The 16,962-nt window shown below is 35.8% G+C and overlaps 2 protein-coding genes across 3 annotated transcripts in view; one reads left to right on the top strand and one right to left on the bottom strand.

Moving 5' to 3' along the window:
• The first annotated feature begins 1,363 nt into the window (after nucleotides 1-1,363).
• LOC121971794 (chloroplast sensor kinase, chloroplastic-like) overlaps nucleotides 1,364-16,962 on the top strand; it is a 28,974-nt gene continuing 13,375 nt past the window's right edge. The window contains exons 1-6 of one of the 2 annotated variants that reach the window (XM_042523226.1): nucleotides 1,364-1,945; nucleotides 4,188-4,361; nucleotides 4,449-4,766; nucleotides 12,701-12,766; nucleotides 12,837-12,905; nucleotides 12,985-13,077. In XM_042523226.1, coding sequence (XP_042379160.1) covers nucleotides 1,532-1,945; nucleotides 4,188-4,361; nucleotides 4,449-4,766; nucleotides 12,701-12,766; nucleotides 12,837-12,905; nucleotides 12,985-13,077 — 1,134 coding nt within the window. In that variant the 5' untranslated portion in view covers nucleotides 1,364-1,531. The remainder of the gene's footprint in view (nucleotides 1,946-4,187; nucleotides 4,362-4,448; nucleotides 4,767-12,700; nucleotides 12,767-12,836; nucleotides 12,906-12,984; nucleotides 13,078-16,962) is intronic. The other variant, XM_042523228.1, reaches the window with a different exon arrangement.
• Nucleotides 8,362-11,094, bottom strand: LOC121971793. The gene is made up of 3 exons (XM_042523225.1): nucleotides 9,550-11,094; nucleotides 9,068-9,464; nucleotides 8,362-8,984 (listed from the first exon to the last, which is right to left on the bottom strand). The coding sequence occupies exons 1-3, from the start codon at nucleotides 11,064-11,066 to the stop codon at nucleotides 8,631-8,633; spliced, it is 2,268 nt and encodes a 755-aa protein (XP_042379159.1). The 5' UTR covers nucleotides 11,067-11,094; the 3' UTR covers nucleotides 8,362-8,630.

The raw sequence follows: 16,962 nt of genomic DNA, 5'->3' as shown, positions 1-16,962 counted from the left end.
ATTTTCCGATCTTTTATTCCTGCATTTCAAGTATACAACCGAACGGAAAATATGCAACATACAGTACATTGGCGCACCTTTCACCCCGCTCGGTAAGGCTGGAGGTGGTTCGCACTCCATGGTCGATCCAGTTGCCGTCCGTCTTCATCTTCCAGATAATAGGCACCCGAGCGGAGCTTTTCGATGACTTTGAAGGGGCCCGATGAAAATGGAACCGTGGCAGGCGGTGCTTCCGCTCGGCCACCTGATGCTGACATCGCTTGTTGCTCCATCCGCTCGGCGTGCGCCTTCTGTCTTTGTTGCTCCACAAGCTTAGCTACTATTGCCTCGATTAGAGCGTCGAGCTCCTCTTGGGAGAGCATTACGGTGTGCTGTCGTCCAGCTTCGTCCATCTCTTCCGCTCGGATGCAGGTGCGTTCCCACAGACGGCGCCAAATTGATCCTGTCCGAAAGCTGAATCAACGGACGCTAGGCACGTGACGTTCTCCAAGCGATTGACGTAGATCTCCTGACTGTCCGCACGGGCCTCCGGTGAACCTGCACAAAAGTCGGGCCGGGAAGGGGTTCCCGGCGACGACCCTCCGACGCTCAAGTCAGGTAAGCGAACAACGAAGAAGTGGCTTCTAGTATCAAAGAACGCGTACCTCTGGTGAAGTGCAAAGCTCCTTATATAGAGCTGGGGAGGAGCTTAGGCACACATACCTAGGCAAACACATGTTCTTAGCCCATACCCCAGTAAGGGCCTGTCAGCAAGCTTACCTGACACCATACTGCTACAGTCTAAGCATGTCTTCGATCGGACAGCGGAACCCCTTGTCGTAAGATTTGGAGTATGACCGGATTATAGAGCATGCCCGCTGTCAGAAGATGTCCCTTGTCCTTTTCTCCTTACTCCCTGTCGGGCGTCCGGCCGGTCATATATAGTGGTCTACTTGGGAGGTTCTCGGTAATGTGCTCTATGGAGACTGTTAGCAGTATGCTACCTTATGTCTTCGGCCGAGCGTGCCATCCGCTTGGCCCTATGAGCCTGTTTAATGAGCGCCGGAACCCCGACTCCTGCCGGAGCGCTTTTTGCCATCAGGTAGACACCGATCGGCCGGCCGGGCGATCGTGCCACCCTTCTCCGGTCGGCCTATCGATCCAACATTTTCTCGGTCGTCCGGTCCATCCTCGTCTGATCGATCACCTGGCCCTTTGACTTCCACGTGGTGTTGACTCCCCGGAACGAGAATCCCCTGTTCTTACCGCCGGATCAATGTAAAATATTCTTGAAATTTAATTTGATCCGTCCGATCAATAATAATAATAATAAAAAAATAGAGACAGAGAATGAATTATCCGAGCATGCCCCGCCCGACTCGGTTGGAGACTTGGAGTTAGTCCGTCGGCACCGAGAGGCGGGGCCGTGGGCACCCGGTCAGAGGATAAGAACTGATGAACTTCTGGCGTTAGCTTCTCCAGCAAGCCAACCATTCGCTCCCTTTTCCAACTCCCCCGCTTCAAACCGTCATACCTCGCCTAGCTGCCGGCGATGCTGCTCTCCACCACCTCGGCCGCCTACATTCCCCGCTGTTACAACATGGACCTCCACTTGGAAGCTCAATGCCATCTCGTTCACTCTGATCCCCTCCCTCCGGCCCTCGTCAGCCTCTCCCCTTATCGGGCCAAGTCGGGCCTAAGCCGCCAGCTTTCGCCAATCGCCCGAGTCCATTCGTCTCATCCCGTTCTCCTGCAGTCCTCGCCCGATGCCGAGGTTCTGACCCCTTCCTCCGTCGCCGCTGTAGCCGCAGCCATCCGGCGTGCTTCGCCTTCGTCACCCGTGGAGTTCACCCGGCGAGTGGAGAAGCAGGGCGGGCTTGTCCTTCCGAGCTCTGACTTCCAACGCATTTGCTTTGATCAACTCGCTTTGTTTCGTATGGTCGTCGATCCCAATGTCATCTTGTCGGTTAGTGTATTTCTCTTACATAAATTATCTCATCCTCTCTGAACAATCTGAATTCTATCTGATAGTATCAATCTGCTGCTATTGGCCATCACGCACAACGATTCTTCTTTAGTTTATTGATGTAGTTTTTCGTAAGTGTTATAGTTCTAGTACATGTGGCTTAACTGCTACCTAGAATGTTTTGTATCTAAGTGTGAAACTTATTGACTTATTGTAAGTGAGAAAAGTCCATAGTTCAAAATTGAATGGGGGATCAAGTATGCCAAGCTTTAGTCACTAATTTACTGGCCAACCATAGATCGACAGTTAAATTGCATATCTTATAATATAATTTTACAATATAATATAATATAATTATTAATCTCATATTATATTTTATATTTAAAAATGTATCAAAACCATATTAGCAAGACACAATATTATTTCAGTCTTGAATCGAAACTCCTGCATGGCTCAAAATTGTAAACCTTGCATAAGATTATCAAGTACAACCACAAATCCACAAATTTAGGAAATAAAATTATAAGTTTGTCCATTTACGTCTTATTTATAATGTAGGATAGTTGGCCTTTGGCTAGTCCTTGATAAAACCACTCTGGATTTTTGTAGGCTGACCGTGGTTTGCTTGGTTCTCCGGTTATAACTATGATGAAGATAACCTCACTTTACCATCTTTTGAAACACTGGTTATGAAGCATAGTTTATAACCTAAATTTCTTTGTAGTTCCTTGAGTCAAATAGAGATAAATAAAGACATTAGATCAGTGTAAAATTATCTAGCAAGCACTATTTCTTAGCATCAACATGATCACTGAGATAAGAAGATTTTCACCCTTCAATACTGTTTGCTAGTCACATGGAGGAGATAAAACAACAGAAAAAGAGAGGGAAAGCACACGCACGCACAAAAGGATTAATGCTGGAGTTAGAGAAATTAAGATATTTCCATATTGTATATGTTTATTTATTTCAATTCTAGTTCTGTCAATCCAAGCCTAACTTTCATTGGCTAGCAAAGATTTATTTATAGACATGAAGAGAAACTAGTTCTAATATTAGATGTCCTAGGAGGCAGGAGCAGTATTTAATCTTGAAAAATTATAGGATTGAGCTTGTTAGGATGTTTAAAGAACCAATCCTCCAATTCGATATTGGATTCGTGATTTTGATATTAATAAGGTATAACCGTCAGTGGACATTCATGACTTATTTTTATAACTTGTTGATCTTAATTTGACTTTCTAATTGCTATACACATAGAAAGTGAAGCAAGACTATATGACCAAAACTCAAGCATACCTAAGTGTGCCGAAGGTCAACATGATATAGTACCGAGATTATATCGAGGAGACCCAATTGGAGATCAGAACTTAGGCACCGAATGATATTTTAACCTTTTGTGTCTCAGCATAATTCTACATCTTCTGATGCATCTAGTATTGTTATTTTTCATAATTTACTTTAATAATCAATATCAGATAATCAAATAAATAATTTTTTATCATGTAATAACAAGATAAATGCATTGAATAATTGTTTCCATCAGTTAGCTCTTTTAATTAATCCAATACTGATTCTGTTTATATCAATCATCTCTAATAATAAATCAACACTGCATTTCTAACTAAATAAAATGGAAAATATAGGACAAAACATTCAGAATTCCTCTTGAAATATAAAACCTAAATTTGATATGAAGTTGATTTAGTTAAATATATCCTCCAACTATGAGAAGGGGAGCCTTAGCGCAACGGTAAAGTTGTTGCCATGTGACGAAAAAGTCACGGGTTTGAATCATAGAAACAGTCTCTTGCAAAAAGCAGGGTAAGACTGCGTACAATGGATCCTTCCTCGGGACCTCCCATGGCGGGAGCTTCGTGCACCGGGCTGTCTTTTTTTTTTTTTTTTTAATATCCTCCAACTATGAGAATGGAGCTTCTTTTTATTAAACCTTGAGCATTTTAAGCCAACCAACAACACACAAGATTATACTGATTAAACATACTTTTGTTTCTTCACTTAATATTCTGTTTAAATAGAATGCCTAAACTGTAAATGGACCTTTTTTCATGGTTTCTATGGTTTTTTTTTTAAAAACTTTTCTACAGTCTATTGTGGTGAATCTCCATACTAGTTCTAGTTAAAATTCTTTCAATGTGATAAAAGACACCACTGCCTAGCATATTTTGCTTTTACTATCTTGTGGATGCTTTCTTTCTATTCATGTCATCATATATCTTAGCAGGTGTATGTCAGGCCAGCTGGTAATTATGTAATGGACCAGTTAGAACTACGTTGTGTTTCTAATTATCCAACAACTGATATGTCTGAAGGTGCAGACTGTGTGATATTAGTTGGCAACTTCACTGTACCAGCTAGTTTACAGGCAGTAGAAGCTGCTCTCTTGAAACAGCAAGTATATTAGCTAAGCTGGCATCCAACATATTTTGACGATAGTTTTCCATTTTATCATCTGCTTATGGTTCATGGTGGTTGATTGTAGGCAGAGGTTATATCTGAGAGTAGAGCCATTGTTCTGCCTATGGTGAAACATCCATTTGTAGTCGGATTTCTGGTTGCAGAGCTTCCAAAGATGGATTTAGCCACAAGTGATAATCTGGATAATGATCAAAAGGATGTGCCCTTTTATTCATCTGATGATGGCGCTTTACCCAACACACCATATTCTAATAAGAAACCCTTGGAAATTCAAACTTTCAGAGAAGATCTAACAAAAGCTTGTGAACAATTTACAACTGAAAAAAGATCAAGAGCTATTATGATTTCTAGATCTTTAGCTACAGCATATGTGATGGATCAGGTATCTTCTTCTGTACTATTTTTCTTTATGCAGTGTTTGTGTCAACAATAACAAAACTACAAAAGACATAAATCTGCCAACAATTTGGAGTTGGCACCATGATTTGTTATATAAAGTTATAGAAGAGAATACAGCTAACTAGTCAAACCAAGAGTCCTCAAAACTTTCCTCATTCCTTTTCTATTATTTTATATAAATCTTCCCATTTCACTCATACCACTAGACTTATTTGTTTTTGCCTTATCAACTGAAACCCTGCATTCCTTACATTATGCTTATACCACACCAAATAATTTTTCCCATATGGACACCAAACCTAGCTTTTGTGATGATTCAAATAATAGGTATCTCTTATGGTTACATCACTTGTACATGCCACTAGATTAATTTTCAAATTATTATAAAAAATGTATAATCATAGAATTCAAAAATATTTCTATTTCTTATCTTTGAACAAACATTCTTTAAAGTCGCGCAAAATAATGAAATACTGACAGCTCAACAAGTATTTGAAGTGTTGAGCCCTGTCGGCCGTATGGGTGTAATTTATTGTTCCTCCCACTGAAGCAAGAGAGGGAAAAAGAAATAAAGAAGAAAAACAAAAAGAAGGAGAGGAGGACAGCAAGAAGTTACTTGAGAGAAAGAGTGCAATTGCAGCGAGTGGGTGCTGTAGGTGGCGGGCATGATGAGGCATTTAGGAGGCTAGCAGTCATGGGTGGTAGGTGGCTAGCGTGGCTGTAAGCAACAGGCAATCACAAATGGCTTTGAGTGGGATGTGGGCGTGCGGGATGGGAAGGGATGAAGAAAAAAGTCTATATATTCAAATAAATAAATAATTCCTAACTTTATAAAAAGACAACTAGGCTAATTAAATATGATTGAACCTATCTTCTATATAAAATTGGTTTAATTTTAAATGATCAAAATAAATTCAAATCGAGTACGATTTGAACCCACTTGATCTTAATCACCATATCTATTTGATAAGCTTTATTTGACCCAATTCCAACTTTCACTTGACCATAAATAAGACCGTAAATGAATTAAACGTTCATGAGCAAGTTTGGTGTTCATGTTCGTTCAATATAATTAAACAAGCATGAACAACTCATTAAACTAAATTAATAAATTTGAGCACTTGTTCGCGAACTATATTCATCAATAATGCTCTTATTATGGTAAATAAACAAACAAGCTCTTAAAATCAAGCTCACTAACCAACTAAACAAGCTTAAAAATATAAAAGCTTCAAACGACCAAATAAGTTTGAATCGAGAGCTTGATAATATCTTAACGAACCAATCTTAAGTCAAGCTTAAATCAAGCTTAAGCCAAGTTTGAACCAAGTTCAAGCTCATAAAAAAAGAAATCAAGCTAAGTTTGAACAACTGTTACAACAACGACTTAGTTCATTTCATGCTCAACTTGACTCAATAACCTTATCAAACAAACTTGAATAACATAAAGCTTGACTTGTTTACAACCCTAACTATAAAATTCAAAATATTAATTTCATTTTTTTTTAAATTAAGATATAAAAAATTAGAAAAAATTTGGTATTTAACATCGATGTACATGTTTTTATGTTCTAACTTTGTTAATCGAAGAGATCAAGAGATTATGTGAACAAACAATAAGAAAACGATAGTTTGATGAGATTGTATCAAATTTCATGTCCTTGTTTACTTTAGTTTGAACATTAACAAATGGCTATAGTTTGGCATGTCACTTTAAATAAAAATGTTATTTAATTAAATTTAAAATTATTTTTTTCACAAATTTTAATTTATTTCATTGTGATAGGTATAAACTTTTAAAAAACTTTATTTTTAAATTTAAATGTAGTCTTAACAAAAAAAAAAAAAAGCTAAATCTGATTTCAAATTTAATTAAGTTGAGTCAAATTGAGTTATATATATATTTTAAATTTCATCATTATAAGATTAAGTAAATTTGATTAGAAATTTTAAAATCTAGTTTAATCTTAAAATATAATGTTTTTGGTTTTGAAATTTGAAAAATTTTAAATCTCTTTATTTTGTCTTATAATTACATATAGCAAACAAAATAAAATTAAAATTAATGATAGAATTTTAAATTATTTCAAGACATGTAACTTTGTGGTCATGAGTTCGAGTCGCAGAAACAACCTCTTGCAAGGTAAGGACACGTACAATAGATCCAATGCGGTTTAACCCTTTTTCGGGATCTCGCATTGGCGGAAGCTTCGTTCATCGGGTTACTCTTTTAAGATATCTAATAATTTTTAATTTAGGTTTTATCTCAGCAAATATAAAAATGATATTTAATGTTTAAAGTTTTTATGAAATGCTGATAAATAAATTTCACATAATTACATAAATATTTCAAACAAAATTACATCATAAAAAATGAAAGCTTCCCGGACCTTAAAGTTCTGAAATTTGCTTCAATTTCACAAAATTTGAAAGCAAAAAAAAAAATCCAAATTTATAGAATACTTGAAACATTTCATTTTTTGTTGCTCATTCAAGTGTTCTTCCTACAATAATTGAATAAATTATTATAAAATGTCTCATTTCTTGTTGCTCATTTAAGTATTCTACAAAGTTGAATAGATTATAAGTGTAAATTATTATAAAATAAAAGAAGTATAGAGTTTACAAGTAATTAAAGATAAAATTTTAAACTAAATGGATACATACATTTTTAATTCTAAAAATTAAGGTGACCAAATGAATCAATAAAAGTAAACAAAAGACTAAACATGAATCAACAATCTTATTACTTATTAATTAAATAATTAATTACAACAAAAAGTTAATTAAGAATTTTAGTTTATATTAAGTAAAATTAATTGTGTTAGTATTATTTATTTAATTAATTAAGTATCAAAACTATGTTGGCATGGTATGATATGATATAGAAACTTAGGGGTATCAAAAATGGACCTAACTCGTCAACCCAACCTGAGTTGACTCGAAAAATATCGATTAGGGTGGAAAGTTTTTGTGTTAGTTTAGGTTTAGGTTGGGTTCGGGTTGACCTGAATTTAGGATTTAGGATTTTTTTAGGGTTAAATCAAATTTTATTTTTAAAATTAAGATGTTTTACCTACATAAATAGATCAAGATAACAATGATGAAATATTGAGATAAAAGTGAAGAATTATAAGGAAATAATATATTTTTTTTAGTCGGGCAGGTTATTCAGGTTGGTTAGGTTATTTGAGTTTAGGTTTAGGGTTTTTGGATTGAGTTCGGGTTTAGGTTGGGTTTTTTTATAATATTCTTGCTTCGACCCACCCGAACCCATCCAACCCACCCGAATTGACATCCCTATCGAAATTGGATTGTTCAAGTTAGATATTGAAACTCTAGCACGACCTGAGATTTTAAATCTTGAACTCAACTATTATATATTTAGGTTTATGCACCTTTCATATACAAAGGAAAGGTCTAGTATAGATCAATATCAATTTTGAAATCATGGTTTGAAATCTTGTATCGTGCCGGGTGAAATGGTTGAAATGTATCATTTTGGTAAATCATAGAAATTCAATACAACTTGACACGAAGGTTCAAAACAAGGTTGTCAAAATCGAGATTCTACGTTGAAACAGAAGGGAGTTGTAGAATCGTAAACTCGTAGTATCGTAACACGAATCGTAAGTTTCTACCAAAATGTAAAATTATATATAAACATATATATACTCATAGAAAATAACATAGATAAGATTAATAACCTCAAAAACACATTAAACATTTGATTAAACTAAACATTTATAAGGTCTTCTACAATCCACACATAAAATAAGTCATAAGTCACAAATTTTAGATAACATATAAGTCTACAACATGAAAAATAATAGTCAAGTTCTAAGCTTCATAAATTCATGAATTCATAATCATCCTCCATGTGTTCTTCATCTCCAGCATCCTCCATGGCATCTCCACCTTCTTCAACTTCATCATCATCATAACTAGGCAGCTCCAAATCATCATGAGGTGCTCCACTACTAGGTCCTTCTTCAACTGGAACCAAATCTTCATTTGAAGCATCCAAATCTAAATTTTCACTATCATCCACAATCCAATCATCATCAGAAGCTAGGTCATCAATGCTATAGTCATTGACTTTCCTCAATTCCTTCTTCTTGGCTAATTTTGAATTAGCCATCACAAAGACTACGTCATTCATCGTTTTTGCCTTCAAACGATTTCTTCTCTTAGTGTGGACCTAAATAATAACAAAATCAATTAACACATACTCATATAATCACATACAACTAGGTAATTTCATTCAAGAATGAAATGCAATACCATCTCAAATGCACTCCAATTCCTCTCACAGCTAGATGAGCTGCATGTCAAGCTCAAAACACGAATAGCAAACTTTTGCAACTCAGGATGTTCATAACCATATGATTCCCACCATTGTGCTGGAGTTTTGGTTTCAATTCCACAAGTGGCTACTGCACTACCAAAGAATTTCTTTCGATATTTGAAGTCTTCCAGTTGAGCATCAATCTTCTTTACTTCTTCCATACTTTCAACCATCCTTTGTAGACAATCATATATTCCTCTTTTCACTTCAAAGTCAGCTTTAAAATTAGGACTGTAATGAAATTGAGGGTTAAGGTAATAGCCCGCAGCATGCAAAGGCCGATGTAGTTGATTATCCCATCTTGCATCTATAATTTCCCATAGAGGCAAGTAACTAAAGAGTGAGAAAAATTTGAATTAGTTTCCAAGAAATTATAAATTTATACAAGTATTTAATAATTAGTAATAAATTAAGTTACCTTTTCTTAATACCATTAAAGGCAGCTTGTATCTTTTCTTTGGCCCTGTCCATTTCCTCATAAATGAACCCCATGGCAGGCTTCTCATCTGAGTCTACCAAACGAAGGACTTTGATCAAAGGATAAGCACTCCTCAAGCATGTAATAATGCTTTTCCAGAAGTCCTTATCCATTACCACATTTTCAATAACCTTTCCATCTTTAGTCTTTGCAAATTGACTAGATTTCCATTCTTTGGATGTAAACATTCTAATCAATGCTCCCTTATTGTCATTCAAGCAACCCAAAGTCAAGTAAGATGTGGCAAAACGGGTAGTGGCTGGTCTAATCAAATCCTTTTCTTTGGTAAAATGATGCAATAGAGAAATAAGCGCAGTCCTTGAATAGATGTAAGTTGTGATCTTTTTACCTCGTGCAATTGTCTCTTTATGTATTGGTATCTTTTTTTCAAAATCCTCCAACATTAAATCGATGCAATGAGCTGCACAAGGCGTCCAATATAGCCTCTTTCTCTTCCCCATCAACATCTCCTCGGCTGCTTTGTAGTTTGCTGCATTGTCTGTGACAATTTGCACTACATTCTCTTCACTAACTTCTTCAACAATTTCATCCATCAACTTGAAAATCTTGTCAGCTGTTTTAGATATATCAGATGCATCAATTGACTTCAAAAAAATGGTTCCCATAGGACTATTAACCAAGAAATTTAATATAGTCCTCCTCCTCTTATCTGTCCACCCATCAGTCATAATTGTGCATCCCATTTTCTTCCAAAATGCTTTGTGCTGCTCTATAACTTCTTTGGTGCAATCAACTTGTTGTTTCAAATACTTGACTCTAATCTCATGGTAGGATGGAGGCTTAAAGCCAATACCATGTCTTGCAACCAAGTCTAGCATCTTCTTGAATTCATCACTTTTTGCCACATGAAAAGGTATAGCATTATTGTAGAAAAAAGAGGCAATCCCTTGGCAAGCTTCCTCCCTCAAATTCTTCTTGAAAATGCCATTGATGGTAGTTTGACTACTCACACCCCTTTTCTTGAATAGATCAGCAGGATTCTTTGCAATTTCTCGCCTTTGTCTTTTTGCACCCTCCACCTCCTCATCTTCATATTGGCCAAGAGGACTTGAATCACTTGATCTTCCTTCAATCTCCTTTGCCCTCTTTATTAAATTTTCTTGCAATGAGGATACAATTTTCCACATTTCCTTCCTTACATCATCACTAACAGCCTTGCATGCTCCAACATCCTTTTGTGTTCCTGCCAAATGATGCTTGAGTCTATAAATCCCTCCATTTATCACCTTTTGACAGTATTTGCATTGCACTTTCTTTGGATTTTCATCAACTGCAATTCCATGTTTCCAACCTGGATCAGATCTATTTCCAGGAGCATTCACTGCCAATCTTTTGGAATCTGAAGTTCCACTAGTTGTGGAAGCTACGCTTGGAGTGGCTACAGCACTATTGGAGCTTGCTTCACCAGACCCACCAACACTAGCTTCTCTACTCATTTTCGTGAAATTAAAGAAGAACAAGAACACCACCACGCAGCTTCAGCTTCACCAACGACACTGCAACTCTGCAACAGCAGATCGCGAACCACAGAAGTGGCCAACAGCCTTCAGAGATGCAGACGGGACAGAGACGACCAAAGAAGTAAAGAACAGAGACCCACAGATGAGATAGATGGAGAAGGGACAGAGGCGGATGGTGGCGTACCTTTAATCGAAGTCAGTCACAGTGCCGGTCGATGCACACCGGACGCACAGGGAGGAGGAGACAGATGCGTACGTGAAGGAGACGATGGTTGCTGAAGAAGAACGAAGCACAGTAGTTGCGGCGACGATGGCTCGCGACGCGACTTAGGAAAGTTAGGGTTTCTTGGACCCGTGTTTGATTGATCGTTGCGATCGACCTTCCGGTCTTGGAAAACCAACGGACATTTCGGGTAGAATCGCTGGACTCTTACGAGTCTACGATTTCCGCTACGCTTCCACGCGATTCTGCACGATTCCACCCGATTCCGCTTCCGCCTGGGCACGCAACGCGGAATGCCACCAAAAACGCGTAGAATCGTGCGATTCTACGTTCCGACTCGCGATTTTGACAACATTGGTTCAAAATCTAGAGTTGTGTCGTACTTTCAATCTTTGACCGGAAAGATATTGTTCTAGTATTGTGTTGACGCTTGGATGTATGATGCCGATGACAGATTGAAGGTTTAAGGAGGAAGGAGATGAACAAAAGGAAGGAGACCGTGTATTATCAAATTTCGATAATTTATCAAAATGATATGTTTCAACCATTTCGCTTGGGAAGGTACAAGATTTAAAACCATGCTTGGCACAAACTCCTTTCTATGCTTCATCTTTTTCCTCCAACTCCAATCCATTACTGCACATGCATCAAAACATGGATACGATACTGAAAATCAAAGATCAAAAGTTCATTTTCAACAACATGAAAATTATTAGTCGAAGGTTTCTGGGAATAAACTCTGAAGTTGACTTGTGTCCATGTAGCTTTCTTGTTTTTAATTGATTGGAAGTTTTGGTCAGACTGATTTTAGTGAATTACACTTTTTTATTGTAGGATTTATTTTCCCCTTCACTAATTGCTTTCTAGTTTAAGCATTAAAGATAATTCAATATGTTGTACTCGGTGTACTTCTTTTTTCCTTTCTGTTATTGGATATACATAGCAGTTAAGGTTTCAGAAATTGTTGGGAATGGATCAATGGACCAGTTTATTAATTTATCTTTCATCAGTTATAAGATCTATCTATTGGTTAGTCTATTTTCATGCCAAATACCTAGATAAATCGTAGGCATCTACATGACTTGGTTTTCATTGAGGAGAGATTTAGCTTTGGACTGCACTTACTGCTTTCTGTAACTAGGAAGTGACCATGACAGCTGATTGGTTGCAGATGCACTAATGCTAGGCATAACTTGTCCTTTGCTGCCAGTGTCCTACCTAATCCAAATACAAGTTAAGGTTTGAAAGAGTTATGTTTGTTTATTTCCTTTTTTCATTGGGGAGCACGTTTTTACACTTGTATCATATTTCAATGTTATTATCTTAAAGGATTAGTCTTTTTTTGTTCAGTCTTTTACTTTGTTTTATTCTTTTTATCAACAAACAGAAAGGAATGCTTCTTCAACAGTCATCTTGGCAAAATAATGTCAGAATGAATCATCTGATTGAACAAGTCAGTCTTGTTCCACGTTGCTTAAATAACCTTGGTTTGGTCTATTACCTAATATTAATTGTTTTTACAGATTCGTGGTCCTCTTTCTAGTATCAGAGCTCTGACTAAAATGTTATCTGTTCATATAAAGAGAAGTGAGGTTTGTATTGTAATTTTGTTTTGCTTGCATCTTCTAGCTATTTGCCTAATAGGATTTTGTTTCCTATAATCTATTGCAGATTTCATATGATATTATTGAGGACCTACTTGTGCAAGGTGATCATATGAAAGATGCTTTACAACAGTTGCAAGACTCTGTCTACCTCACCAAGGTTAGTCTTGTCAGAGAACCCATGAAATGATCCTTCTGATGTTATGGTACTTCAGCCTGAGTTATGCTATGGTGTAAAAAACTGGGGATCTAAAATTATTTCCAGCCCTTCTCTTGAGTTGGCGATATCATTATTATGAAATATTTATGAGATTACAATGTTATAACATTTCAGTTTCAGGTGGAAATGACAAGCAGAGTGCAAGAAACAATATAGCAAAGCTGATTGGATCTCCATTGTGTGTATAAGACATGGATTTAAAAGTTTTAACACTACATGATATGGTCAAATTGGAATTAGATATTAAGACATGCTTGATTTAGCTTGAGGGTATTGCTTAGATATGGTACTTTGGTCCATGGTGGTCGGATGTGGACAATGGAGCTCACACTAGGTTTTATGAATATGACTAACTCATGTATTCACATATGACATGGGCTAAGTTTGTACGAACTTTATTCTAAACCTAGTTTTCATAAACTAGCTAAGGTGACACTATTTCTTGGTTCGAGTAGAAAAAGTGAAACTTTAATTGACATGAGACTTATAAGGTGATGAGGCGAAGATGACTGATAGAATGAAGAGGTGGAGATAACTCTTTGTGGTGGTCTATCTTATAAGGTGGTGATTTTTCTTTGTGAGGTGAAGAGGTTTTTCATATAAAGTGAAAAGGTGTTTTCATTAAGGTGAAGAGATATATTATTAAGATGAAGATGGTTTTCATATGGAGTGGAGGTTTTTCTTATAAGGAGTGAGATTTCTGATATGGTGAAGTTTCCTTTATGTTGTAAGATTTTTTTTTAATATGAGTTAAAGAGGTGGTGATGTGTTTAGCAAAAATGAGATTTATTAAGGAGGTGATGTTTATAGATAAGGTGGATTTTGAGGATTAGGAAGGTTTTAAAATATGAAAAGTCAAGGGGAAGGAGTAGGAATCTCTCTCCTAAAATTTTCCTTATAATGACAACCAAGGCCTATATATAAGTCTTTGGGATAGGTTATGGTTATTTGTCAAGTTTAAACAACATAAATCAAACCTTATCCCACTAACTAGGGTGAGCTATATGAATCATCTACTCCATTGGGCTCTATCCCCTACTATATCATAACAACATTTATTCATCTTCTAAGTACATATCCGTACTATTTAAAACGTGTCTATGGGAGTTTTCCTCAATAGGTGCAATCCCAACTTTCTATCTAATGTTCTCATTTCTTATCCGTCCGTTCTCGTATGTCCGCACATTCACTTTAACATCCCCATCTATGCGACTCTCATATTTTGTTTATGTTCATGAGTCATAGCCCAACATTCAGCTCCATATAATATAGTTGGTCTAATCACTATTTTATAAAACTTTCCTTTAAGTTTTAGAGGTATTTTATAATCACAAAGAACACATGATGCTCTCCTCCATTTCAACCATTTTACTTTGTATTCTATGTAAGATATTTCTATTAACTCCTCCATCTTTTTAGAAAAATGATCATAAATATTAAAGCTCTTAGCTATAGACAACTCGTCATATTCTATCTTAACAATTGTCTTATTATATCTATTATTGCTAAATTTAAATTTCATATACTCTTTTTTTATCCTACTAACCTTAAAATCTTTCACTTTTAGTGTTTCCGTCAAAATTCGAGTTTAGTATCTACTCGACTTGTCTCATTTGCTAAAATAATATCGGCAAAAAACATGCAACATAATAATGTTTCTTTGATGTGTCTAATGAATTCATCCATGATTAGTGTAAAAATATAAGGACTTAGAACTAATTTTTGATGTAACCCTTGGGAAATATTTTGATTAATTGCGTTGAGTTTTCATTATATCCTCATACATATCCTTAATTATTTCAATATATTATACATTAACACCTTTCTTTTCTAGAATTCTCCACATAATTTCTCTTTGAACTTTACTTTTTCTAGGTTTACGAATACCATTTGTCTCGATACTTTTCAATTAGTTGCCTTAGATGTATAACTTCTATTGTCAATCTTTAATGCATGAATCCAAATTGATTTTCGGTCACCGTAGTCTTCTTCTTTAGTTTTTTTCTATTACTCGTTTTTTAAGTTTCATGGTATGACTCATTAGTTCAATACTTTTTTCTATTAGATGTTGCTGCTCTAATAGCTCTTCAACTCTATTGAAGTTGACATCATTATTCGTGACTACTTACATTATATGTTTTACACTTATATCTTAAATTATATTATGTGTTAGTTGATATATGTAAGATACATCATCATATTATGCAATTGCATTAATAGATTTGTTAAATATAACCATGCTATTGCAATATAGTTGAAAGTTGTTGATATTCACTTCTGTTAGTCTTGTACAACTATCACATATGAATATAACTCCATAAGGGCCCACTACTTGCATGATAGTATTTATGTTTTGATCTCTCCACTTGTTCGTTTAGGTATGGACTAGCAATTTAAAACTTTAAACACTATATTATAGCAGTATATATTATTTGTTGTATTAGGCAAAATTCAATTGACGTGTAAAATTTGACAATGTTTTAATCGAAGAATTTCTTCTTCTCCTTTGTCTAAGTATCACCAATGTTGGTGTACTTGCTATCCTATCTACCACATGCCTTTGTCTTGTGGAAGGTAAGAAATGACCAATGTTAGCTCATGTGATAAGGGAACACAAACACTTACAGTTCTTCCTAATATAGTAATCGAACCAGTATCACCTAACACCAGTTCAGTCACTTCCTCTAGCACTAGCTATGCCAAATATTGTCAATAAAACAATTTTGGATGTGATCAAGTCTGTCTCTGCCAGCAAAGCGAAAATGATCTTCGGGTTGTGGGAATAATTGTAAATCCTGGGTACTAAAACACATGATTTTGGTAGAAAAGTGCGAACTTTCTTTGGTCTGTCCATCCTGTAATAGTATCTCAAGAAGTAAATAGCAAAAGTTAATGCAGTAGTCTTGATAATGTATCGGCTAAGGAATTATTATCTCCTTTAATATACTCCCATTGTATCTTGAGTCCTTTGTTGATTATAATATTGTAAATTTTAGCCAACATTTTGTACTGAGGCCTTTCCTAACTGTTTTAGTTTGTTGACCGTATTTGATTATGGCTTCACAGTCTGTTCTAATAAGGATTTCTGGTTTATTGCAAATAAATAATCTAAAAGCCTCTAAGCAATGATCTCATAATCTAATGATGTCAGATATCCTTTTTCGTGGTATTTTCCTGAGGCATATCTGCATTAGGTTTCAGTTGATTTAAGCTCATATTTGGATGTTTTTGGGTATAAAATACCTCCCCATCATGTTTCACAACCATCTGTTTTAATAACTAAATAATCTGAGTTAAGAGGTAAGATTAATTGGGGAATAGTTTTGACCAATTGCTTAATTTGCTGAACTAAGGCTATATCTTGTTGTTTAAAATATTTTTGTCCAGTCAAAGATGTCTTATTGTATAAAGGTCCACTAATTTTTCCTATGTCTTTAAGGTATGGTCGTGCATAATTTAGAAGGCCTAGAAACGCTCTTCGAGTCTTAATATCTTCCATATTGTCCAGAAAGGCAAGAAGTTTAGTTGAGATATGAGGTTGTAATGTGATTTGTCCTTGGCCTATCTCGGCCCTAAGAATTCAATATGTGTTACTGCCAGTTTCATTTTATTCCGTGAAATGATAAGACCATGTTTTTTAAAGAGATTAAAAATTATGTGTAAATGGGCATAATGTTCTTGTTTAGTTTTGGAAAAGACTAAAATATTGTCTATGTAAACACAGGTAAATAGAGAAACATTTTTAAAAATATCATCTATTTTTCGTTAGAAGATTTGAGGAGCGACTTTAAGACCAAGAGGCATAAAAAGCCATTCAAAGTAGCC

This window comes from Zingiber officinale, chromosome 4A, assembly GCF_018446385.1.
Source record: "Zingiber officinale cultivar Zhangliang chromosome 4A, Zo_v1.1, whole genome shotgun sequence".
Classification (NCBI taxonomy): domain Eukaryota; kingdom Viridiplantae; phylum Streptophyta; class Magnoliopsida; order Zingiberales; family Zingiberaceae; genus Zingiber; species Zingiber officinale.
Note: the sequence above shows the minus strand (reverse complement) of the source record. Positions and strands in the feature narration are given on the sequence as shown.